This window comes from Podarcis muralis, chromosome 2 (assembly GCF_964188315.1).
Source record: "Podarcis muralis chromosome 2, rPodMur119.hap1.1, whole genome shotgun sequence".
Taxonomy (NCBI): Eukaryota; Metazoa; Chordata; class Lepidosauria; order Squamata; family Lacertidae; genus Podarcis; species Podarcis muralis.
The window spans coordinates 89,827,051-89,854,167 of NC_135656.1; the positions used below are offsets into that span (position 1 = coordinate 89,827,051).

At 41.8% G+C, this 27,117-nt stretch overlaps 1 protein-coding gene across 2 annotated transcripts in view; it reads right to left on the reverse strand.

Annotated features, from left to right (window-relative positions):
• GRM7 (glutamate metabotropic receptor 7) overlaps positions 1–27,117 on the reverse strand; it is a 391,771-nt gene that overhangs the window by 183,647 nt on the left and 181,007 nt on the right. For both annotated transcript variants that reach the window (XM_077925005.1, XM_077925006.1), the window contains exons 3-4: positions 18,123–18,264; positions 9,653–9,807 (exon numbers count right to left, since the gene is read on the reverse strand). In XM_077925005.1, coding sequence (XP_077781131.1) covers positions 9,653–9,807; positions 18,123–18,264 — 297 coding nt within the window. The remainder of the gene's footprint in view (positions 1–9,652; positions 9,808–18,122; positions 18,265–27,117) is intronic.

Here is a 27,117-nt window from a genome sequence, read left to right on the forward strand (position 1 = left end):
CTTTTGTACAAAACACCCAGATTTTGAAGTTGGCATTTCACCACATTCAAAGAATCAATGCAGAATTCCAAGCAGATTCCAGTGGCTACCAGGATAACTGAACGATAGTCCAGCTCTGCCCTTCATGCTCAAGCAGCATAATAGGTGGTACAGGATACACAAAGCAGGAACCAGCATTATGCAGTAAGACTTTTTAAAGCACTGGCCTGGGGGAGGAGGACACCATTTGGGCCCAGCCGGCTTCAGGTGGCAAAATGTCTTGGGTCGGCCCTAGTGCCAACCTAATCATCATCATCATCATCATGGATTGGCTTCAAGAATCGAAGAGCTGAATGTACAGAATATTTTCCTTTAATGTAAAGAAAATGTTGAGAGGGCTGGAATACACAAAATGAGGCAGAGGAACAAAAGTAAATGCAAAGATGGATGGCAGCACGTGAGGAGAACAAAAGGGGAAGACCAATATAACACCAGTAGGAAATAGACCATGATGGCCAACAGAAATGGCAATGGAAGGAAATCAGCAATTGTTGTTGTTGTTTAGTCATGTAGTCATGTCCGACCCTTCGTGACCCCATGGACCAGAGCACGCCAGGCACTCCTGTCTTCCACTGCCTCCCGCAGTTTGGTCAAACTCATGCTGGTAGCTTCGAGAACACTGTCCAACCACCTCGTCCTCTGTTGTCCCCTTCTCCTTGTGCCCTCCATCTTTCCCAACATCAGGGTCTTTTTCCAGAGAGTCTTCTCATGAGGTGGCCAAAGTATTGGAGTCTCAGCTTCAGGATCTGTCCTTCCAGTGAGCACTCAGGGCTGATTTCCTTAAGAATGAATAGGTTTGATCTTCTTGCAGTCCATGGGACTCTCAAGAGTCTCCTCCAGCACCATAATTCAAAAGCATCAATTCTTCGGTGATCAGCCTTCTTTATGGTCTAGCTCTCACTTCCATACATCACTACTGGGAAAACCATAGCTATACGGACCTTTGTTGGCAAGGTGATGTCTCTGCTTTTTAAGATGCCGTCTAAGTTTGTCATTGCTTTCCTCCCAAGAAATCAACCACTACCATGCCCTAAACACCGTGCCCAGTGGGGAATTGGCAAAAGACCACAATTTTGAAGTGACCACCACTACTGGGAAAACCATAGCTTTAACTATACGGACCTTTGTCGGCAAGGTGATGTCTCTGTTTTGAAATCAGCAATAGACCCTCAAAGTCAGGTGAACCCTTGCTAGTTTTGCTCCTCCTCGCATAGATCCCAGGATTTACTATCTGTTCTGTCTAATCATTTTATGCATTTCATTTTTGGATAGTGTTGGCAAAAAGGCAAGGTAATAAATACAAGATTAAAGTAGGAAGAGCTCTTCCTTCCCCTTCCTGCTTCATGCCATTGAACCTGTCAGTATGCTCCTTTTATTTTCTGTTGGGAATCTGCACAAACATTGTTAGTCACGTTTTCATTGTACACACATGTGCCCAGGACTACACACTTCATATCCATACACAGAAATTCACAACAAAGCCCTCATTGCGATGACGCAACATTTCCTTGTGGCCTTAGATTCTACCCAACATGGCCAGACAAAATAAATTTTAATCTTTCCCCATTTGCTTCATATAAGTGCGCATATAGTACAAATCACAAGGGTGAGTTTTTTGTTTTTGTTTTAACAACCTTTTTTTAAAAATAAAATAAAATAAAAGATGTATAATCTGCCTTTGGGGTAACTGCCTCTCCTAAGAGGCTTCAATACAAAACAACAAATCATTGAATGATTTTCACTACTTTCATTTTATTTTGCCCAAATAAGCTTTGAAACGGCTGTCTGAAGAAAATGCAATTCTCTTTTATTGATTTTTGTTGCATAAACATGGGTACTGTTTATTGCTTATCAATACCAAAGAGCTCTGATTAAACACCTTTTAAATGCAACCTTTTATAAAGTGATTATTATATAAGCACACTGCTTGTCCTTTGCAAATAAGATCTGACTTTATCCTTCACTGTAATTACATCAAACAAGACCAGACTATATTAAGACTGATGTAAGCTCACAGGGCTTAATTCACATAATCTGTACCTTTGGGACAGTGGCAAACATATATTTGTCCCACAAACGTTGTTAAGTTAGATCATTACTTCTTGGGAACCAATTTACACAGGCAGTGGTATAGGATGACCAAATGGGCTAAGTGCTTTCCCTGGGGAGGGCAGGAATTACAGCCCACCCCCCTACAAAAAACCCTAACACAGAACCATTGACAATGATAGGCAGATGTGACTTGTCGTTGCTAAAAAACTCCCTCCAACCCCTCAGCTAACAGCTCAGACAGAAACCATGACAAATGACTATGCAGGTTGATAGAATCATGGAATCGTTGAGTCGGAAGAGAGTGCATGGGTCCCTTGTCCATTCCCCTACAATGCAGGCATCTCAGCTAAAGCATCCATGACAATTGGACATCCAACCTCTACTTAAAAACCTCTGTTCCCCTGTCAAAAATCTCTTACTACCAGAAAGTTCTTCCTGATGTTTAGTCGGAACCTCCTGTCTTGTTACTTAAGACCATTGGTTTGGGTCCTACTCTCCACACTACGAGGAAACAAGCTTGCTCCATCTTCCATGTGATAATCCTTTACATATTGGAAGAATGCTATCATATCTCCTCTCAGTCTCCTCTTCTGCAGGCTAAACACCCTCAACTCCTTCAACTGTTCCTCATAATGCTTGGTTTCGAGACACCTGTTCACCTTGGTTGCTCACCTCTTCACAAGTTCCAGATTGTCAATATCCTTCTTAAATTGTGGTGTCCAGAACTAGACGCAGTGCTCCGAGTGGTCTGACCAAGGTAGAATAAAGCAGTACTACTGCTTCCCTTGATCAGGACATTAGACTTCTGTGGCTGCATCCTAGAATAGCATTAGCTTTTTTGGCTGCTACATCACACTGTTGACTCATGTCAAGCTTGTGGTCTACTAAGACCCCTAGATCTTTTTCACATGTACTACTGGCAGGTCAGGTGTCCCCCATCTTATACTTGTACAGCTGGTTATTCCTGCCTAAGTGCAGAATCTGACATTTGTCCCTATTGAAATTCAGTTTGTTAGATTTGGACCAGTTCTTCAGTCTGTTAAGGTCATGTTGAAACCCGATTCTGTCCTCTGCATTAGCAACCCCTCCCAGGTTGGTGTCATCTACAAATCTGATGAGCAGCCCCTCAGTTCTCTCATCCAAGTCTTTCATAAAGACATTGAACAACAAAGGGCCCAGAACATCCCTGACAAACTGAACAAGGAAGGTTATCCTTGGGAAATGAGTTGGGTTGTGTTCAATGCAGTGCTAAGGTGAACATCCCATCAGCGCAAGGATTTCTCCTTGTGCAATAGAACATTCTTCCCCTCTCCACTCACTATGCACCACTTAAATCTGTTTCTCCACGAGCTGCCTAAATCAGTTTCTGCCCAATACTCCAGAGCAGATTTGGGGATGGCACAGGGTGTGCCTGGGGAAGAAGGGGGGAATCTCATTGCACTAGTGTTAATCCTTGCGCTAGTGCAATATTTTGGTTGGACATTGCCCATTGTTTCTTAGAATACAGCAATATCGAGAGAACATACATACTTACCCTTCCATTCAGCCTTGCAAAGAACCCCCGATGTAGCTTATACTTAGAGAAATAAATTATACAAACACCAACACAATTTTAAAAGAAAGAGAGGCAGAGAGCACACACACCCTGCCAACAGAAAATAAAGAAAGAATAACAGCTTGCCTCCCTCTCATTCGCACTATGATACACTGTGGACAACCCAGCATGGATTTTTAAAAACTTTTGTAAGAACTTGATGTTTTATGTAAAACTGGTGCAGAGACATGTGTGGCCTAAGCGAGACAGCAAGTCTCCTCGGTATTCTAATTTTTTCTTTCTAAGTGCGAATAGAGGAGGTCAGAAGTATCGCACATTTAACAAGTCATTTTATTCTCACATTATCAGCAAACAACTCTTTTAGAAAAAGGCACCACAAAGATTCGCGTTCCCATGGAACTTCACTGGAAATATTCCCTTGTGAATTTCAACCCAGCTGCCTGAATTTTCACTTTTATGGATGGGCACTGACTGTTACCTTGATGGCAGGACGGCTGCTGTGTGTGGCACATACTCTTTGTTCTTGTTCATGGACCTTACAACCCTCTGTCTACTAAGAGCTTTGAGGTGCTAATAACAGTAACAGAATGATAAAATGAAATCAAACTTACAAAATACGCCCATCTTGCAAACTCTAAAAATCATTATAACTTCTAAAATGTCAGGTCGTATGCACAGACTGTGATAGGAGTGAGTCAGCAGTAAACCACACTGAGCAAGTTGGAGTTAACTCTTTATTAGGGGAAAAAAATCCAGGATCTGCACAGGAGTGTCAGGCCTCATGAGCACAGCAACCCTTCTTGGGTAGGTCTTGCCCCAATGAAGCAGTTGCAGAGACATCTGTGACTTTTCACCAGCCTGATTCATCTCTGCCTCTAGGCCTTTGTTCTCCCACTCTCCTGCTTCAGTTTCTGCCTGCGATTCTAAAGACATGATTTCTTGCAGTTGTCAAATGAGCCTCACCAACCTGGGTGAGGCTCACCTGCTCCTGCAGATCAACTCAGTGACCAAGCTGGGATTTAAGCCTTCAGGTGGACCTAAGTTGTTCAAGGCTTTGCAAATGAATACAAAGTCCTTGAACCTAGCTCGGCAGTCGATGGGCAAACAAGGGCAGGAATCTTAACACTGGTGTCACATGTTGTCGGCTGGATGTCCTTGTCAGCAACCAGGCAGAGCTTCTGAACCAGGCTCAAGGCACCCCAGATAAAGCTCATTGCAGTAATCCATCTTTGAGGTTACCAACTCATGGACTACAGTTATTCCACCAGTTATTCATCTCTAAGGCCTATCAACCTACTTCACATTTTAACCTTTTCTCTTAAGCAGCAAAGGACTCTTGGGATCATAGAATTGGAAGGGAGCCTGGGGATCATCTAGTCCAAGCCCCTGAACTATGCAGGAATATGCAGTTGTCCCATATGGGGATCAAAGCTGCAACCTTGCTGCTATGAGTGCCATGCTCTAACCAGCTGAACTATCCAACATCATTTCACTTTTACTTGATATTCAAGCAGCTCATACTCTCCCCGTGTAGCAATCTCAGTTTTTTATCCAACTTTTTTGTGTCTTTTTATTTTTATTTTGACAAAGTAATAATCATAAATAAATAAGAATAAAAATGTGACCCCACCACTGAGACCATTCCATTGTAACTATCCAACCTCCCAGAATTTCAACACTTCTTGCGATGGTTTGACCCCTTCCATTTTAACAGTATAAATTCTACAAACACCTTCCATATCTCCTCAAAATCATTTCTCCTGTGTATTCCCTGTCTTACCTTAATGGCACATGTTAATTCCTCTTTAATAGCTACATCCCACACCTCTTTATACAAATTCTTCCATTTTATATTCTGCTTGCCCCTTCCACTTCCTAGCTATCATAATCTGTGCAGCTGTCAATAAATTTGTGAGCAAGTCCTTCATAGCCTGTGAACCTCCCACCTCATTGTAAATTGATAATAATGCTACCTCTAGACTTTCGGTCAACTTTAACCCAGTGATTTCTGTTATCTCCTTAAACACCCTTTGCCAGAAAATTTGTACATATTTGCACCCCCACCACATGTGAACATAATTCCGTTTCCTGGCACCCCCTCCAACATAACACCGGATATTCCTTGTTTATTTGATTTAATCTGACTGGTGTTAAATATCATCCCCAAACTAATTTATAATAATTTTCTTTTATTCTTATGGACAACATTTTCAACGTATGATTCTCCCATATTTCCCCCCAGCTTTGACTATCTATCCATCTCCTTTCCCACACCTCTTTTAATTGATCTTCTTGATCCTCTATTTCTACTAATATTTTATAAATTTCACTGGTTTCCCCTTTTAAAACTGTATTTTCTTCTTTATCTCCCCTTTTTATAATCATTTTTTTCCCCAAATTCTGTATATTCTTTGCCGTTCTTGCTTTCCCTTAACCACTTCTTCATCCATTGCTCCAGTCATCCAACTTTTATAATCCCCAGGTAGCAGCATTAAAAAACAGCCAAGTAGCAGTTAAGAGAACACTCCCTGAGCAAAATCCCTGGTTCAGATCCCTCCGTTGCAGTAGTAGCCAATACAGGCAGAGCTGTATTGCTGACCTGGCTTCCCAACACTGCACCTTGCTGCCAGCTACTGGGGAGAGAGGCAAGGCATAAGGGAGTGCAGTGTGGGCACAGCAGCAGGAGCCTCAGATAAACTACAATAAACTCAAACAACCTCTTTGAGCCAAATAATGAAAGCCTATCACTGCAAATGGAGGCGCTCTCATGTTTCGTGGTAGGCAAGGCATCCTCCTTTGGTATATACACATTCACTAGCAGTCTTTGGGGAGCAGTTGTTCTATGCTACGAGATAACAGAGATGACATTAAAATGTCTCTTCTCATTTCAGTTTGATGTATAATCTAATGATAAGAGAGAAACATGGCAGTCTAATTTATGAATCTGAAACGCATAAATGATAAGGCAGTGGAAGCAAAAAAAAAAAGGGGGGGAGCAGCAACAGTCTTACCAAATAAACAGTCTTACATAAATGTGATTGACACCCTCTAATTAACACACTGTGCCCTAAGATCTTATCACAGTGCATTATCAAATAAGGACCCACAATTGGCCTAGAAAAAGACATCATGGCTGAATTGAGAATGGATCTTATACATCCAAGTTAGTAACCGTTTGCATACCAGCTGAACAAAGATCGTTTGCGTGACCAGGCACGACAGCCAGGGATTGTGGGAAAGGAAATAAAGACTCTGACAACGTTATGGAATTAAAATTAGGCCACACCTTTTCAAACTTCTGAATGTAGGAAGACCTTGGCTTAGGCCTTGGGCGTGTATCCCCCCCAGCCCCCCGGCCGGGGGAACTGGGGCTCATCAGGATAACTGGGATATGGGGGTGCTCTGCGTGACGTTAGTGTAGCAGGCAGCCAAGCCCATATCCCCCCTGCCACAGGGTAGTTCAGTGACAACCTTTCAGTGTATGGCCAGTGTCATCCATTTATGTAACCCCTTTAAGAGGGGACCCTGGAATCGTCGCCGCAGAGGGTGAATCACCACTTCACCCCCTCCCCCCATTATAGAGAAGAAAAGACTAAAGGATTCCACCATAACCGCCAAAGTTGTAACAAATTGCTACAGGGAAGACAAAACCTGCCAATGTAGGAAAATTTCTTCCCAGTCCTTCAACAGCAACCAGTCAGAGACCATAGCAGCGCCCACTAAGCAGGAAGCAAAAGTTAACCAGAAAACAAGAAAACATTAAATAAGGGAGGGTAGGGAGGGTCTGCCTGGCTAATACCGGCTCCTCCCCCTACTTATAATGGGGCTGGCCCCACTTCCCAGCAATGAAATTTAATACTGAGGCTGGGCGTGAACCTCTGAATAATACACTGAGAAGCAGGCCAGCCCCCTTCTACTAGCAAGTTCCCTGGGAACTGTAGCACCACATGCAATCCCACAAAGGGCACCCACAATATATGATGTGAGTGCTCCTTATGGAATGCCACCTGCCCTTGCACCCAACTGGATTTTGGAGATTCTGTGCAGCCTCCCTCCAAAGCAAGCAATTCCTCCTTTCCTATCTCTAGATAGGTATCCATGCGTAAGTTGCATCTGCTTCTACTGACAGACTTGGTAGGATATGATAGGATATGCCTTGGCAATGCACACAGTGCCCCCAGGACATAGGTAGCCATGCCAAGCACATGGCTGTATGTGCAATTGTCAATCACGTTCTTGTGAACTGAACAAGGGGACGTAATGCAGGCATCTGTCTGTGCAGTAGTCCATGTTACAAGGAAAGTCCTACATTCAGAAACTAAGTACCAAGCCTCAAAAGCCTGTGTGCAGATGTTGTTGGAGTCCAACTCCTGCCAGCTCTGACTAGAGTGGCCAATAGTCAGGGATTATGAGAATTATAGTCTAACATGTTCTGGAGGGCATCACATGCCGCAATTGCTTTCAGACCTGAAAGGAAGCAATTGCAAAGGCAGGAGACTTTGAAGGTTGCCTGTACAGAATGGTCATGTTCTTCACAGTCCCACTTTATCCCATGCCAGTCAATTGTAAGATAAAGGTAAAGGGACCCCTGACCATTAGGTCCAGTCGTGACCGACTCTGGGGTAGCGGCGCTCATCCCGCTTTATTGGCTGAGGGAGCCAGCGTACAGCTTCCGGGTCATGTGGCCAGCATGACTAAGCCACTTCTGGCAAACCAGAGCAGTGCACGGAAACGCTGTTTACCTTCCCACCAGAGTGGTACCTATTTATCTACTTGCACTTTGACGTGCTTTCGAACTGCTAGGTTGGCAGGAGCAGGGACCGAGCAACAGGAGCTCACCCCGTCGCGGGGATTCGAACCGCCAACCTTCCGATCGGCAAATCCTAGGCTCTGTGGTTTAACCCACAGCGCCACCCACGTCCCAAGTCAATTGTAGCCCCCCCCAAAAAAAATCTCTGAAGAGGCTTTTTGGAGTGGAAGGAGCTGCAGTGTGGAAGGAGGAGAAGAGAAAGAACCATTTGGCCAGCTTGCCTTCCAATTGCGCAGTGCTGAACAGAACACTTTCAGACCAGATCTCCTTATAACTCTTAGAAGGAACAAGGAGTATATTAGCAGTGTGAACTTCATAAAAAGGAATACAAATATTTGATTTCATCGGAACGAAGAAAGACACCGGATGTCAATTTAATGTGCGAAACTCATCTTCCAGGGTCTTTGCAGAGATGGCCTAACATGCAACAGGCACAAAGCCCTGTATCAACAGAGAACACTTTTTCTCTTTACACAGCATCTCCTTAAGAAAGAGGTTTTCATATTTAAAATGTATATGAATACCAATCAGGAAGCCTATTGATTCTTGAAGGGTGCTAATAGAACAAGGAGGGGCTAGAGCTCAGCAACGGAGCACACATTTTGCATGCAGAATATCCCATGTTCGAAACTACGCGTCTCCAGGCAAGGATTTGTCTAAATCCCTACTGAGCCACTGCCAGTCAGAGTCAGCCCTCAGTGGGCGGGTGGGAGTGCGCTTTGCTTGATCAACAAACAAATGGGAGCTTTAAGCTCCTACAGCATCCCTATAATATCATAAAGTTGGCAGGACCTGCTGTGCTTATAAAGAGGTTGCAAAACACATGAACATCTTGCTGGCTGCCGATAATTGACGCTGCATTCCACAAGCGTTCACCTTGGTGCAGAATATTTTACTGCTGTCATTTTACAGGGCTACCAGTCATCGTTGTCAGAGAAGCATTTGTATACCCCATGCAAGTCCCATGATGCCTGTTGCTCACTAACAGAGGTGATACGGAGAACAGCCTGCATGCTTATGAAGATTTTTGTAACAGCAGCCTACACAGTTAGGAAGATAGCTTCTCTTAAATTCAGCTGCATTGTGTTTATGAATCTGAAACTTACAATATATGAGACAATGGTTTAACATGAAGTTAGGTTTACATGTAAAACAAGGGAGGCTCATTCAGTGAAACCAGAGAGCAAAACCCTTACCTTCTATCGTTGCGCGCTTGGGCAGAATGGTGATGGCTCCTTCGGCAACATCTTCCTGCTGAATTACAGGATTTATTTTGGAGCCCCAAGTGTCTGATGCCACCCAAAGAAAATGGCCAACTTGATCAGCCCTTTTTGCTGCTGCAAGGATATGCCTGCAGAGAGAAACATTTATAATTTACACAAATATAAAAGGGGTGGGGGAGAGAAGGAAAGTCAAAGTGATACTTATTCACTTGGGAACAATAGCAGGCAGAGAAAGGTTGCTTAATGAGCTGGAACAATGAATCCCCATAACTGGAAGTTGAGCGCTGCCTCATAAGGCTGCTTTCAGTCTCGCTTTCCATTGTTTCTTGGCTTTGGAAGCTAGACTGGTACAATCAGCTGCACAATTTGATATAGTTAGGAAGCAGCAGTGTGATTTCAAAATCAAGGATGCTTAAAAAATATATCCACCGGTCATTTAGAAATTATGCCACAATTTGGGCTGCTCCTGAAGCTTTTAACCTCCTTCAGAAATTCACTGGGGCAAGTCAGGCCCCAGAGTTAAGATTATAGTCCATTTTCTACAAAGCTCTTCATAACTGTCAAGAAAGAGGGGGTAGAAATAGGGGCATAGTTTTGTGACCAACCAGGCAATGACTTTGCAATCATAGTGCTTCTGGGTGGGGTCTAGAATGAATCTAAAACTGTGCCAGTGTTTTCACCACATGGTTGTGTGTCTGTGGTAACAGAGGCAGCTGCAAAGCTCAGGACTCCCAAAGATGGCTTGAGAGAAAGCATTACCTGCTACTGACACACCAACTTCCTAACCTGGTAGGCAAATGCCCACAACCTGAGTCCTCCCTGTACCCTCTCACTGGCTGCCAGTGCAGTGAGAACAGGGTACCACCTCTCTGTTAAAAGTGATGCTGCTGACAACTTATACCAGGAAGGGATAAGTTCCAGGCAGTCAGAGTACAGCTATGAAAAAGGAGGAGCATGAGGCTTGTATCCTCTGCCCCTTAAAGGCTTGAATATAGAAAGCTGTCTTAAGCTGCACCTCAGAAGGAAAGGCAATGGGGAGACATCTGTAGTTTCAGGCTTTTCAAATCTAAGGCAGATTAGGTGTTGTCCAAATCAGTTTGAGATGATCTGACCTTCTATCTGAAGCATCAAAGTGGGATCCAAAACATTTTGAACATACAAGCAGAAGATTGTACTGTAAATCTCTTAACCCTTTAGATTGTTTGACACCCAAGGGCAACAACATAACTCAGGGTTGCCATACATCCGGATTTTGTTCAACAAAATTGCTCAACCATTTTTGATTGTCCTGGCTTTTACTTTTTGAAATATGGCAATCCTAACATAATTAAAGCTTCAATGAATGTGATATATAGTATAGTTTATGCCTTCCTAAATGCAAAATGTAGAATTACTTCTCCTGGAAATTTATTTTTATCTTGATTTTACAACACATTTCACTCCTCATTCTATCGCCATGGTAATTTCAGTGCTAATTACTTCCCTGTAGAATAATCTATACAAAAAGGTCTATGGGCATTTAGCTACAGTACATTTCATACTGAAGAAAATACCCCTATCTTATTTTCCTTCCTAATGGTTAAGCAAGTATGGATATGGTTGCACTTGGAAAGGCCACTTCTCCCCCGTAATAGGAGGGTTGCAATGAATGCCCATGGTTTTCATTTCCTAAAGCAAAAAAAGAGCACAATTACCATATCAGACAAGTGTTCAAATATTGCCACAACTTTCCAAACAGTTGATTGACTGGTGAAACAGAGAAAAGAAAAACGATGACATTACACAAGATGCTGCGGAATCAAGCTAATTGCACGGAACAAGGAAGGAGCGCAATAGCTCAGTCTTTGAGCAATACCCCAGCACTAAAGCAATATCAATAAAGAGCACAGAAAAGCAAGACGTAATTATAAGCAATAGCCTAACATCCTAGGCTTCTTCGGGCTTTTTCCGTGCAATTAACACTGTACAGGCGAGGAAGGGAGAATGAGCGTGCTCAAGCACTGCATAGAAAATTAGCATTCTAAAATGTGTGACAGTCCTACATGGATTAGAGCAGGCTCCCAGTGCAGTCACTATCTCACCAACTCGTGGAGGGCAAGAGGAACAGCAACAGAGGGATGGGACAAGTGATATGTACTTAAGTTCTCACCCCAGGCCAGCAGGGGGATACTGTAGATAGTTATGCAAATAAGGGATCGAAAGTGATGTTCAGTGATTGGATAGTTTTAGAAAGTTGTTACAGTAATGTTGTACTGGAGCTCTATATAAGCAGGCTGACTGAACCCTTCAGTTCAGTTCTGTCCTGGCCTGTGAATAAACAAGAGCTGTTTGAAGAATCGCTGTGTCGTCTGATATGTTCACCCACAACTTAACAACAAGCATATTCATCCCCACTCCCTCTTCTATGCAATATTAATTGTGTGGCTCAAGGAATGCCGGAAGAGGCTCCTGCAAACTAATGAAATGACAACACTGTTTTTTCACAACAGGAAGGATGTGCATAAGTGCACAAACACTCTAGTAAAATAAACAGGTCTGTGTCTTTAAGCGAAGAGTGATGGACAATTTTAGCATTCAACTAACTTGTGAAATAAGAATTCATGAAATTTCTGGCCTCCCCAAAACTGAATATCCACAGGGATTATCTCATTATATATTTCAAAATCAGCATGCAGTTTCTGCCCATGGACATTTATCCATTCATTACACTTTCGGCACACTTCCTTACAATAGTTTTCTCAGTCTTTAAAATGTGTGTTTAAAACTAATAAGTGAGAAACCTGTTAGAATGGAAGGTTTTTCACTGTGGGGAGACAGGGAGAATAGCATGGCTTCAGCTGATTGGCAGGAACAAAATAGGATGGCAGTTCTTGCATCAGCAAAGGATTTAACAAAGTCCATCACATATATAATTCTGCTTGCACCAGTCCCACAGCCCAACTGCAAATGGCACCATGGATGGCACAATGAGGCAAAACACTGGTACGAGCCCTGCCAGACTCCTTATATGCTGTTGCTCCCATCCACAAATCATTCTTACAAAATCACCCTTTGGCATCCATAACTCATGCTGAATAGGCACTCATGTCAATGGAAAGGCATGCCAGCATAGGACATCCCTTTCTTCACTTCTGAGCTGTAGTTCTAACATAGGAATTACAAGCATCATTTACTGAAAGAGTATGAGCAATGTGCTGCCTGGGGGAACCTTTGGATATTGGCATCACTCCCAACATTTGAGACTTTCACATTGTCCATACCTAACTGGCATTGCAGATGTGTAGAGTCCAGCCTGGGTTTAACATGTATGCATGTGCCCTGGATATTGCTGAGATGTATTTCCCATGCATAAATGCCTCAGGTGAGTGAAACAAGGATGCTATCAAACTATGTCTCATTTTAGCAATACTAAATTCTTCAATATCTGTTATAGGATTCCAGCATATATACTGGGGATGTATTCTACTAACCATCCTATCAGTGCAAGGATTTCCACCTGTGCAAATGGACTCCCCACTCCTCCCTCTGCATGTTCTGCACCCTCTCCAAATCTGTTCCAGGGGGTTGGGGGAACCCCTAAAACAGCTTTAGGAGGCACACAGGTGGGGTGGAGGAGAGTTGGAGAACATTCCATTGCACTAGAAAAGAAACCTTGAACTGATGGAATGATTTCCTTCATTTTACGTTGAATTCCAGCCACTGGTTCAGAGAAGAAGGATATCATTGCATTTCTTGACCTCCTTGCCTATTTGCCTATATGCCTCCATGGAATAAAGAGGGCACTCTTGGCTTGTTGGTGACAATGGCATTCAGAAGGACACCACATGGAATCATTTAAGTGATCAGCTGAGCAATATAAAAGGAAGCCATGCAGAACCTGCAAATCACCCACCAACCATATACAGAAACCAGCAGCTGCCTGATGTTACTGTTACAATATTTCTCTTGCTTATTAATTTTCTTAATTAAGTGATATGCAGAGACAAAATTTGGCTTCATGTAATATCCACAAAGCAAGCCGTTGTCTGAACAAAGGAGCCACTGAGGAAGGGAAGATGGGACAGGGAAGTGTGTGAGTCCGAGGGCAACAAATTCATGATTTGACCATACGTGGCAACGTGATCCAATATATTAAAAATAAATGTTAAAATAAATCTTTAAGCTACAGCTTGACACTACATTGTGACTGATTTCCCTTTTTAAAAAAGGAAAGAAAAAAATGTGGAAAATCCAGAGCCAGGGTTGTGGACAACGTTTCACTAAAGTGTTTTTGCTAGCAGAGGTCCTGCGGGCTGGCCTTGCATAGTGACTTTGCAATGTTATACTGCAGGGGAGCCAATTTTGTGCCCTCCAGATGCTCTTGGACTCCAACTCTCATCATCCCTGACCATAGGCCATGCAGCAGCAACAGCAGCAACAACAACAACAACATCTGGAGGGCACAATATTGCCTCCTTCTGTTATATAGCCTAATAAATCAATCACAAAGTGCAGAGGAATAATAATAATAATAATAATAATAATAATAATAATAATAATAATAATAATAATAATTTATTATTTGTACCCCACCCATCTGGCTGGGTTGCCCCAGCCACTCTAGGTGGCTATGAGTGGACACTGTGATATTGGCAACAAGAACAACACTGAGACAATGTTGTGTGTGTTCAGGGTTTTTGTACAACATCTAATTCAATGTGTGTTGTTGTTGTTTAGTTGTTTAGTCGTGTCCGACTCTTCGTGACCCCATGGACCAGAGCACGCCAGACACTCCTGTTTTCCACTGCCTCCCGCAGTTTAGTCAAACTCATGCTGGCAGCTTCGAGAACACTTTCTTGCCCACAGTAGTAGATATGATGATCATCCAAACTGAATTCGCCCATTCCCGTCCATTTTAGTTCACTGATGCCCAGGATGTCAATATTTATTCTTGCCATCTCATTTTTGATCACATCCAACTTACCAAGGTTCATGGTTCTTACATTCCAGGTTCCTATGCAATATTTTTCTTTACAACATTGGACTTTCCTTTTGCTTCCAGGCATATCCGCAACTGAGCGACCTTTCGGCTTTAGCCCAGCCACTTCATCAGCTCTGAATCTACTTGTACTTGTCCTCCGCTCTTCCTCAGTAGCATGTTGGATGCCTTCCGACCTGAGGGGCTTATCTTCCAGCGTCATAACTTTTATATGCCTGTTGTCTTTGTCCATGGAGTTTTCTTGGCAAGGATACTGGAGTGGCTTGCCGGTTCTGCCTCCAGGTGGATCACGTTTGGTCAAACTCTCCACTATGACCTGTCCATCTTGGGTGCCCTGCTCGGCGTAGTTCATAGCTTCTCTGAGTTATTCAAGCCCCTTCGCCATGGCAAGGCAGTGATCCATAAAGGGGAATTCAATGTGTAGTCTACTGAAAATGTACTTTATTTTATGTGGTAATGGCTGTGAATCTTGGGGTATGGGTTTTTTGTTTTGCTTTTTGGTACTTCCCCCTCTTTATTTCATTTCATATATTCTACTGAATTGTTATATAACAACAAGAACAACAACAACAACAACACAACAACAACAACAACGAACTGTCATTATCAGATTTTACCAGAAACCTTGCATAGTTCCAATAATGGGTTCAGGTTCTATAATTGTTTGTCTTTTGTTACTTCATTATATTGCAAAGCGCAATCTGGAAGAGGATAATCTGAACATATTACTGAATAACAGTGCCTTAGTTCTTTCCCTTAATGGTATCATTTCATAAAAGAGAGAGAGAGAGCCAGCAGTTTTTAATCAGGTTTCAGGCTTTCTTCAATGGAATTGGCTTTGCTTTGGATTGTTTCATTTCTAATGTCACTTATTTTCCGTTTTACCTGAAATTACCTCTATAATAGTTTATTTTAACAACTCCAAAGACCAACAATTCTTGGATGCCCATGGTTCCTCTGATTCCTCAATAGCAAGCAATTGTAGGAATCAGGTGCTCTTCTGAATCTGTTGAGCTGGAAGCGAGAACTGAAGTTGTGTGGGTTTCCCTTCAAGGTGAAATAACTTTCACGGAGGGACCTGAGCAGCAGAGTTGGCCCAGTGATGAAGCAAAGGGAGGCAGTTGCCTCAAGCTACAGGCTAGGAGAAGCAGCTGATTCGCCTCTCTTGCTTACTGCCCTCTTCCTCCTCTGGTGCCTGCCCACTGTGTACCTGCATGTTCAATGACACCACCCCATCTGTCTCTCTTTCAGTCAGTTTGAATATTTGCATGCCCTTTCAACCCTCAACCCGTGAAGTGTATCCCGTCATATCCAATCAACAGCCTTCTCTGGTCAGGACAATGGAAGACGTTCCTCTAACTAGCTTAGCTCCAGCCTCGGCAGTAGCCAATGAAAAGTGGGCTGTGTGAGAGTAATGCTAGCAGATCTCCATTAACTATTTGCTTGCTTATTTCAAATGGCATGCAAACCTTCACCTCCGCAGGTTCAAGTCATAAGCATTTCTATTCTATGCCTATTCTCTTTCTCATTCTCCTTTCTTCTCTCAGACTCCTTACTCCTTATTTCCTTCATTTTTTTCTTCCTCTGTTTCATTTGTCTTCTGAAACATTGCTTATATTTTTCAAATAATTGAAAACAAGTCATTCTAAACCATGTGACCATCATTCTATAATGTGGTTCTCAGTTGACAACAATTGCAGCCTTTATCTTCCCATCCAAAGATTGTGAAAATGTTCAGCCTGAGTACTGATTGAATAACTTAGTGGTTTATGTATCTTGCATTTCTATCCCACAAATTGCTCAGTAATTTTCTAAGACTTTGGGGGGTTATTGGTTTCTTAATCAGCTCTCATCTTGGTTAAAATTAAATCAATGCAACACAGTCTCCAGACAAAATGGTAACTTATATCAATACAGCTTTTTTATTTAAAAAACACAGGCCAGGCAAGATGGAGCTTTTCATCTAAGGAACTACTACTGTGTTGGTGTTGCCAGGGGTCAGCAACTTTTTCAGCAGGGGGCCAGTCCACTGTTCTTCAGACCTTGTGAGGGGCCACACTATATTTTGGAAAAAAATAAAAATGAACAAATTCCTATGCCCCACAAATAACCCAGAGATGAATTTTAAATAAAAGAACACATTCTACTCATGTAAAAACACGCTTATTCCCAAACCATTTGAGGGCCGGATTTAGAAGGTGATTGGGCCGGATCTGGCCCCGGGCCTTAGTTTGCTTTTCCATGTCATAAACACTTTGCAAGAAGGGTCTGCCCTCCTCTGCTCCCACTCCCAATTAATCTCAATCTTCAGATAATTTTGATCCTAATGTTTACATCAAGTATTTTCTCTCTTTATTGTTTGGCAAGTTTTAGCTTAGGGTTGCCTTAATTCAAAAAGTAAAAACCAGTTGTTGAGCTTTTTTATTTTTTTACAAATTGTTGATGCTAAAAAACCTGCAATTTTTTGATTGACCTGCCTAAGATCCAGGACAAAGCGCCACCTTTCGGAAATCCCCCCCTTTGAAATCCCTGTAATTTCCAGAAAAATCCAGACATATGGCAGCCCTATTTTAGCTAAACACCTTTTACAAATCTGCTTGCAAAAGCTTTGATCTTGACTATCAAACAACTCGGATTGTAAAAAGTCTATGTTTAATGAATTTTCATAGTAACTGAGCTCTTGGTGAATTTTGCCTTGATTTTGCACCTCTGGTCCGGCAAGGCTAAATGTCAAAGCATCAAGTTCCCAGACCAAAGGCCTTGCAGTTTAGCTACTTTGCAAGTGAATTGCAAAGCAACTGAATTCTGCAAAGGGCAATATAATTAGCTACAAAGGACCTTTGCTGTAAAGTACAAAATATTTGGATTGCAAGCAAGTGATCTGAGATGCAGATTGCACTACCAGCTAATTCCTTTGGCTCTTACCATCCCTTTAGTTGTACACAAAAGTAAATGAGGTCTAGTTCACGCATATGATGTAGGACAATGGTTCTTGGAATTTACCACTTCAGACTGCAGACAAGCAATCACACAACTGTATATTAACTATAAATATGTTTTGATGGACAAATTGATAGATAGGTAGATAATCACTCTATGTACATAGTATACTAGAGGCCATGGAGAAAAGTTCTACTGAGTGTTTTCTGCTAGCATTTTCTGCTAGTGTACCAGTTTTGTATGGGGAGGGAATTTTCCTATGGGGAAGAATTCAACCATATAATCCCCCTCCTTCAGTCTGAAGTGGTACAGTCCAGGAACATTTGTGTATCAACATCTATTGTTCATGTAATGCACAGAAATTTTAATACACAAAACTGATGCAGCTCGCAAAAACTTCCACTACTACTTTGAGTTGCACATTCTGTTCTATGTGTATATGCTCTTGAAATTATTTTCTATATTTTCTTGCTAATCCACAAAGCCATCATGTGTAAACAAGTTAATTTCTCCAGTCATCCTTACTTTATATCCTCATCGTAGGCAAATACAATGATAGCCCTGGCTCTGGGAGTATCTAGGAGCAGCTTGATAATTTTATCAAATTCGTAGGTCTTGTCTTTGCGATCCTGAGGGATTTTCAATGACTGAGCAATGCAGAGGTTACCTGTTAATAGAAAGAAAAAAAACAAGATGCTAAAATCTGTAAATTAGTGCAAGAAGGAATAATGGGGGGGGGGGAATAGTGGTTAGATGAAGACTTCATTTGTCCAGTGTGGTCCAGTGGGTGTGGTTTTAACTCTGGGGAAAATGGATCCAAATTTCCACTCAGCCATGAAGATATCTGGATGTTCGTATGCAAGTAATCAGATCAACCTAACCTACCTCAGAAGTTCTCAGCTAGTCCAACCTGGCACTGTGAAGATTAATAATTCAGGAATATTGGGGTACCCTATAAATCAACAAGGCAGTATAAATGATTAAAAGTGGGGGGAAAGGAAGAAAAATGCAGGTAAATCTGAAAATCTGAATCCAGAATTAGATTTCCATTAAATTTCCCAAACCTTATTGAGGTTTCCCAAAATCTAGACTGCCCTCCAGGTGTATAGAAGCATCGCTTGGACTATGGTTTTTCACCTAAAATACTTCATGGCATGGAATGAGTCCATCCCTGCTACCCTCACATAATAATTAAGAGGGGTGTGAATCCAAGGCCTGTAAAGAGAGATGGATCTGTACACTGCAGGCAAGCTGCATTTGGAGAAGATTCAGCAAAACATAGCAAAAGACATAACAGGTTCTGGGGTGCGGCCATCCCACATAGGGCTTTGGCAAGTTGTACGCAGATGGAACTCTAACCGCAATTTCGCCTTTGGCTGGATTTCACTATAGCTTAAGAAAGGTTTCCTGAGAGGTGATAACAACGTGAGAAGGAACGTGCTTGTCAACAGACGAGGGAGAGGGAGAGGGAGAAGGAGAGAGAGAGAGAGGTGGCATGATGCTGTAAAGAAAGGTAAAGTTAAAGATGATTCAAAAGAAAAAAAACCTCATGCATGGAGTTTGCTTTCAATTCTGCATTGTGATCACTATTGAACTTTGGAGTGGTATACTTACTTTCTGCTACTGCAAACCTTTTATTTAAGGGGATGCCAGGGGAAAAAAGCACATGAGCACTGGTGGTGGTAGGTAATAAGATCTGATGCCCATCCTTCACACTGATTTGTAAACTCAGATAATGTTAATACCTAGTTTTGGGGTTCTGTGGGAATGGTGGGGGTAAGAGGTTGATGCGTATGTGCCCTCAGGCTCACTCTGATCAACAACAGATTGTTCTGAATTCTTAAATATTCAGTGTAGCCACAGATTGTCCAACTAAAACAAAGGACAGGCAAGTTCAAATCTCCACAAAATGTGAAACTCCCCAAGCGATGTTGGGGTAGCCACTGCCTCACAGGATGGTCTTGAGGCTGAAGTGAGAGGGTAGTGAATCATGTATGTTGGCCTGACCTGCAAAAACTGAGATGCAAAACTCAATCAATCAATCAATCAATCAATCAATCAGAGATGCCTTTGGTCTTAACTGTTACAAAACAAATTTTGTCTCATGAACATCAACTAACTAATTTAAAATCTAATATATGCTTTATGTTTTCAGGGTGTGTGTGTGTGTGTGTGTGTGTGTGTGTGTGTGTGTGTGTCAGAATTGCACAGACCTGAGCACTGTGCACAAATTATGCATTCCTCCTCCAGAAAACCTGTTCTTTATTTTGATAGAAGATGGCATCTGATAAACTTTCCTACTATTCTCCCTCCCCTGTTTCTTTCCAACACTAGGTCAGACCTGCTCTAATGGCCTGTCCACTGCAACGGGCACACATCTGGACATTAGCCTTAAGCTTATTAATAGCACAGCAAACGTACGAGGTACGGCCATGTGGAGCCTCTGCTCAACGGGGATGGTGTTAAAGCATTGGAGTGATACATAAAGGGAAGGGTGGGGAGTGAAAATCCATTTCCCCAAACAATATTGTGAAAATTGCCTGACTTTATAGTTACTACTTTCCCCTGCGGCTCGAGTCTCTTTGGCAGACAGACCCAATTGCTTCTGAATTGTCCAAGTCATTTAAATTCCCAGCACTATCTGTCCCTGGCTGTACTCACAGGTAGCACAGAGACACTAAAACATTTAGCCTGAAACATCCCCAAAGAACAGCCTGCTAGACAAAACATAAAACCAAAGTGAGACTTTCCTCACACAATCTTTCAGGAGAAGAAGAAGGTTCTATTGCTGAGTGCAATTCGGGACAGCTACCATAATTCAGGGCAGCCAATTCAGCACAGAGTACAAAAGGCCAACTTGCCATCTTATTTTTAAAAATGTTTTCTAATTGCTGTGCAAACACATCCACTATACGTAAAATGTAAACTTAAATATAAACCTGTGTTAAGCCGTTTTTTGTTTAAATATAAGCAGTGTATAAATTGTATGAATGAATAAATGTCACACAATTTGTATGCAAATGATCATATTACTTACCGTGTAGGTACAGTAAACCATTTCAAATTCTAATAAAGATATATAAGTCCTATTCTCGTGGCTCTCATTCTCATGGTTGCTTAACGGGCTTTGGGCTTTAACGTGCAACAGATATTTACTACTAAGGGTATTAAGTTATATGACATTTTAAATGCTAGGCTACTGATATTCACGATTCTGCCTTAGGCACTGCAGAGAAAAGAATCACGACACAAAGGAATCACATTTCCAAAGGTCTAATTTCCAGCTTCACAATTGGTTCCTTCTCTATCGTTTCCAGAACTTTGCAGTTTCATCAAAGGAAACCAATCTATCCTGTCACATCTCATAACAGCTGTAGTGTCCTCCAGCAGATGTCACTATGGCACAGTTTGTCATTATTATAAGGCTAAGATATATGCATCTGATCATTTATGATATTGCTTCTTAAAGAGAAATGTATAATAATAATAATAATATCCTCCATCAGGTTTGCTGCCAACCCTGCCAATATGATGGCTGGTGGAAACTCAGGCTCAATGACCTGGGTCTGCGCTAAGAGACAGGCTGGATCTGGATGGATGCTGCCCTGGATCCAAATATGATAGGTTTTCAAATGTCATGTATATATTTGTTGGTTTGTTTGTTGGACTTTGACTGAGAAGATGAAATAAATGACTGGAGCCTACTCCCTGGGATCATCTGTCCAAAAGCAAGCAAGCAAGCAACCAACAAACAACAAAAGACTACTGTTGCAGTCAACTGATAAAGAAGTGGGAGAGATAAAGTTTGTTTTTCTTTGGAGCCAGCAACCGCTTTTGCTCACTGGGCCTTGGGAACAGGACTTTGCCATGGGTGAATGGACTGAGCTGGACTGAGAGCCAACTTGCAGAGAAAGAACGAGAGGGAGAGAGTTGGGCTACGCTGACTTAAGTACCCAACCCCGGCTCAGCCCAAGATACACTAGCATAACTTCCCCATCCTAGCTCAGCCAGCTGGGTCAAGCAAGTCAAGTCCTTGAAAATGGGTATTCTGTGGAAGTGGCTAGGGAAGGACCAGGCAAGGGAGACAGACCTGTGTTGGGTCCAAACTCCATTCAGCTCTGTCACGTGACCTGGCTACCTAGTAGAACTTACACCAGTAAAAGAGTGGTGTAAGTTAAACTATTTTAAAGGCTTCTTTCCCCTCTGCCAGGCTGAGGTTAGCTCAATCGGCAGTAGCATCGCTCCTGAACAAAGTCTGGGTCTGGCATACTTTATGCCAGTGTGTGTGTGTGTGTTATTGTTTGTTTGTATTTTGGTTGTTATTCTCTTATGTATTTTGTGCTTTTAGACCATAAACCTCACTGTGATTTTCAGATGAAAAGCAGTATATAAATTTAATAAAATAAATTACACTGGATTCCCATATTTAGGATTGCTCTCTTATTTTTGAGCTGCTTTCCTAGCCCTGCTGAATTCAATAGGATGTACTTCTCAGCCAGGTAAATGAGGAACCAGGCTTTGGGAAGGAGGTGTGAGGCTCTGGCAGTGTCCTAGAGCCCTCCTGCCTTCTTCCCAAAGCCCAGTGTTTGGGAAGAAGAAGGAGGCAGGAAGATGTACCCTTGGCCCCTGTACACCTGACTAAAGATCCTAGACCAACCCTAGCAAAAAAAGTCAGATGAAATTCTACTTAAAAAAAGGAAAATCTAGATTATGAAAAAAATGCCATCTGAAGCACACTAGTGTGTAACATATAGGAGGTGTGTGTTTTTTCTCCTGAGAAGGCTCAACAGACCTTAGAATGGCTATGTAACATAATCAAAATGAACTCATGTGATTTGTAAATGTATCCCCAACTGAAACTGTCATCTAACAGAATGTTGGATATATTCGTTGTGTTGGATATATTCGGGGTTATAAGTGTTCTTGCCTATGTGGATCAAATTAAAATGGGGTAGAAATATGCCTAGCTCACCAAATTACATTTGTGCATGCGCACACACAAATGTATATGCAACCAAGTGTCTTGAACTATTAATCACGGATTCAGGGAGCAAAGCCACTTGGCTGTCAATCAAGTAGCAGTTTATTCACCCAGAAACAGAATTTGTTCTCAGAAAATCCAGTACGTTACCAGTCTGCAGAGGAAACATATTGAATAACTCCTTTAAAATATTTGCTTTGATAAATAATGCCTCATGTATAACGAACGCCTGTGCATTCACCTCTCCATACTCAATATCTCACCTTTATGTCATACAGGTTTCGAAGAGACCGATATACCTTGCATCTAAAATAAGAGATGCCCTCTAGATATTCTCATGAAACCCAAATCAGCATCTCTTAAAGGGCTCATGTCTATAGGCTGTTCAGGCCCTACAATGAATACTTTATGAAATCTGACAAGGTCAAAATCCAAGGCTGCATGGGTTTAGGCCATGTTAGCTTAACAGCTGTCAGTTACTCCCTACAGCAAGTTGTTTCAAGATGGCTGCTCCAATATGTAGAGCAAGAAATGAGTAAAGGATAGCCAGCATATAAAGTTCTAGCTTACTTTTAAAAAGAAGTTAATCTTCTTTACACTGTGCCATATCATAAACTCCCATTTAATCTCTTCTTTATGTCAAAAGCCAATTGCCATTTTGCATGGGGGAGACAGGGTCCTTCCCTCTTATACATATACTTTGGCTCACAGGACAAGCATAGCAATTATTTGGTTCCTAGCTATCATCAAATTGTAAGAGATAAGAACGGCAAATGTGGTCATATTCACAAGTGGGATCTGAATAATGTGTTGCAGTGCAGTGCTCCTGTTCAGGCTTCCAGTCAGCAAACGAAAACCTTTTCCAAGATATTCCCAGTATACTCCCATGGATTTTGATTACCAGTCACAGAAATCAGTCAGTATTCTTCCAAGTCTGCTGATACCTCCCTCATGTGCATGGATGATGCCATTTTGGCTACATAAAGCCTAATACAACAGTGACATTCCTTGGGGTTATGAAGATGAATTAGTTAAGAATCATGCTGTAATAAACATATAAAGTGTGGGTTTATATGACTGTTTCCTAATAAATATGGATGCAATATGCACTTGAAGCATAATTTGTTTTTGTTTTTTTGCAGAGAATTTCTGTGTGGAATGAGAATTAAGATTCCTTTGGAACTTGTCCATATGGAAAATTTTTTACTGAATAATTTTAAATGTTTCTCTGTTTATTGGTTGGTTTTATATATTTTCCCCACAGCAAACCTAATCTAAAGCAAAATTAAACAGAAGCCATAGTGTGTAAATTGGCAGAGAAACGAAAAATGTCTAGCACAGATGAGTTAATTAAGAACTTTATTCTATTAAAGTTGTCACTGTAATTTTTGGTGCATTTTTAATGCAGTTCCCTGGTGCATTTTATCACCTCAAAGACTCACTTTTATTATGACAGTTAAATCAAGCTTCTTTAATCTACCAAAATCAAGGCAGTCGCTGGAAGACTAAATTGAATGCTAAGAATGGTGTAAATGATAATTATGGAAGAGATGGAAAAGATAGAATAGTTTTTCTTGATGGATTGATTCTTATCTAAAAATAGGTAATTACAGAGCCTCATAACTTGTTAACTCCACAATGTCCAATGTAATGAATTCTCAATTGTTAATTTTGCAAGAATTGTCCTGCAGAGGAGCAAAATTATTTGTGTATGCATAAATGACACATAACCAACCACATCACATCTTTTCTCTGGTTAGCATTCACAAGAATCTGAGCATCAACCATTACACCTTTTTTTGTCATATTAGAAATTAAATAAATAGATACATGAAGGGTCCCAGGTATTTGTTTTAACCCCTAAAACTAAAATGGCTATGTTAAGAAATCAAACCTGGGCATTACCTCATAATCACTACCCATCGAATATAAACTTCCAGATAATTTTTTTGGGGTACTAAGATTGGTCATGGTCTCACAAGTGAATTGGTCATAGATCCTAAAGGGGAGGAGATACTAGATGTGAACCATGGTTCTGATCCTAATGAGGATGAACCAGAAACCCAGTCCAATGAGAAAAACTACTTGCAGACATGAAACTCAACCACCTGTGTGCCCCTAAACATGTGTCCCAGATCCCCTATGGCCTGTTCCCTACAAATGCTGGATCAATGTCAGCACTGTCAGACTTCTGGCAACTTCTGTCCAGGTGAAATTGCGTCTGACTTTCTGTTCCTCAATTCCAGTTGCTTTCTTGTTTGCTATGAGTTTCCTGGACCTCTAGCTGACCAGATAACAGGGATGCTCCCACAAAAACCTCACCTTGCCCTGTGTGCCCCCCCCAAGAGGCCAAAATAGGACAGCTGGCAGGCTCGGATTGGGGTCAGAGAATGTGCACGACAAATTATCTGCTTAGGATAACTGTGCCTCCTGCTAATTATTTTGAGGAAGACCCTGAAATGATAAAAATCATGGGCTTGTACAAAACTGAGCAGTTTATCTGATTCCCCAGTTGACCATCTTGCAAGGTAATTTGTGAAGTGCTATCGCCTAGGAGAATCTCCCATTCTTTACATCTTCTTAACCTTATCCTTTTAGCTTAGGTCATTGCACACCTCAGACTTTTAGTTATGGTTTCTGCAAGGTGACAAATGAACTGTTATTAGGCTCCCATTCCACAGATACTAGACAGACAGTGGCACACATTGTTCCTAAATAAAGGCATAGGGTGAGATTCAATTAGCCCTCCTAGAAGAAGCCAGTGCAAAAAATTCTGCTACTGCAGTGGGGCTTTCTCCCCTCTCCTTCCCCATGCACCCTCCAAATTTGGCTTGTGGGGGGCAGAAGAACCCACAGAACAGCCCAGAGGGAAAGCAGGAGGGGGTCCTTCCGTCTTGCAAGCTGAAAAGCTTGCACTGACAGAAAGACTGCACTGGTGGTACATTGTCTTGCTTCCTTACAGTAGCAAAACACAGAGCTACAAAAGAGGGTTGCCAAAGTGATGTTTGGTATAGTGTGGGACCATAAAATGATAAGCAAAATAGAAGCAAAAGAATACTTGTGATATGTCCTTTATCGGGGGGGGGGGGGGGGAGGAGAGAGAGAGAGAGAAAGAGAGAGAGAGAGAGAAGGAGAGAAAACTTGTTTGTTTGCCTGTTGTCTTTGAGTGCAATTTCATTGTAGGCAGTGGGCATCGATGCTTGCCCATTTCTGATTTGCAGTCATTTGTCTGCTACCTAGAATTACTGGTTGCAACACTGCTCACAAACAATACCTTCCAACACTGATTTGGCTCCATTGCCCAAAGCAATTTCCTGCAACCTCCGCATGCCCAGGAGAATGTTATGCTCTGTGACATTGTTTTATTTTTCTGAACTGCCTCTTGGAACACCACACTGTAATTTAAGAGATTGTTCAGTGCTGTGCCATTCTTACAAGGATTTCTCTCCAGCCTCTGTATTAATGTGACCGCCTCTAGATAGTGAAGCATTTTACAAGTTGCAAGCACAAAGCCTTAAAAAAAATAAAAAAATAAAGCTTTTCTGATTTATTTATTTTCTTGGACAGATGCATAGTGTTCCAGCCTATTTCAGATGACTGTGCAGCCTTCAAGGCAAGCAGTCATTGTCAACTAAGAAGAAAAAAAAAAGAAAGGCATAATGACTAAGCGGTAGGTAGCATTTGTACATTCTATAGGAAGCCAGCTTGAATGTTCTCTAAATTTTAATAGATTAGTGACTGCAGAGCACAGCATAGACTTGAATGTACAAAGCAGCAGGTATAGGAGGACTGATAGCATATCATGGATTTTGAAAGTTGCCATATGGTATTTGGCACTATTGGCTGAAATAATGTTGTGTTCTTGCATGCTCCTCCTCGGTTGCTCTTCCTACTTGGCCAGTGGTTAATTATGGTATTTTAGGCTCATCTTCACTCTTCGTTTTCTGCCACATTTCCTTTGGTGAAATACTGTTCTTCCCCTCTTTTTCGGCTATGGTGCTTTCAATGTTGAACCAGAAAATTACCTGAAATCCCTAATTCAGAATCTCTTGTCATTATCTTTATATAACCATTGGAGCTGAAAGGCAGATGAAAGTAAGATCTATTGTTGTCTGGATTGTCTGTGTCTGGTTTGAAACCAAATGGAAACTGATGACTAAGAGAGGTGCCCTCTGACAGTCCTTCCGTGAATCTCAAACAGCTCAAGAAAATATACAAAAAGGCTCTTTGAATTTGTACTGGGGGGCCACTTTTCATAAACAGTTTGGAACCCATTAAAAATGTCTCCCCCCTTTTTTTTGAAGGGAGGGTCTAACACTCCCTCATCCGGAGTCACACATAACTGACAAGTTGTGGTAGTGAATTTGGTTGTGCATCCTAATCCACATTCTGCCTGAACTAGTCATGCCATGCAGTTAAAGCTGGATCAAGGCAACAAACAGTCTTTTTTTGCACAGTTGGCAGGCAGTAGAACCTCCAGTGCAACATATGAAGACAGGAAAGACCTGCCTGGTTGTCTAGGCAATCAAGGATATGCTT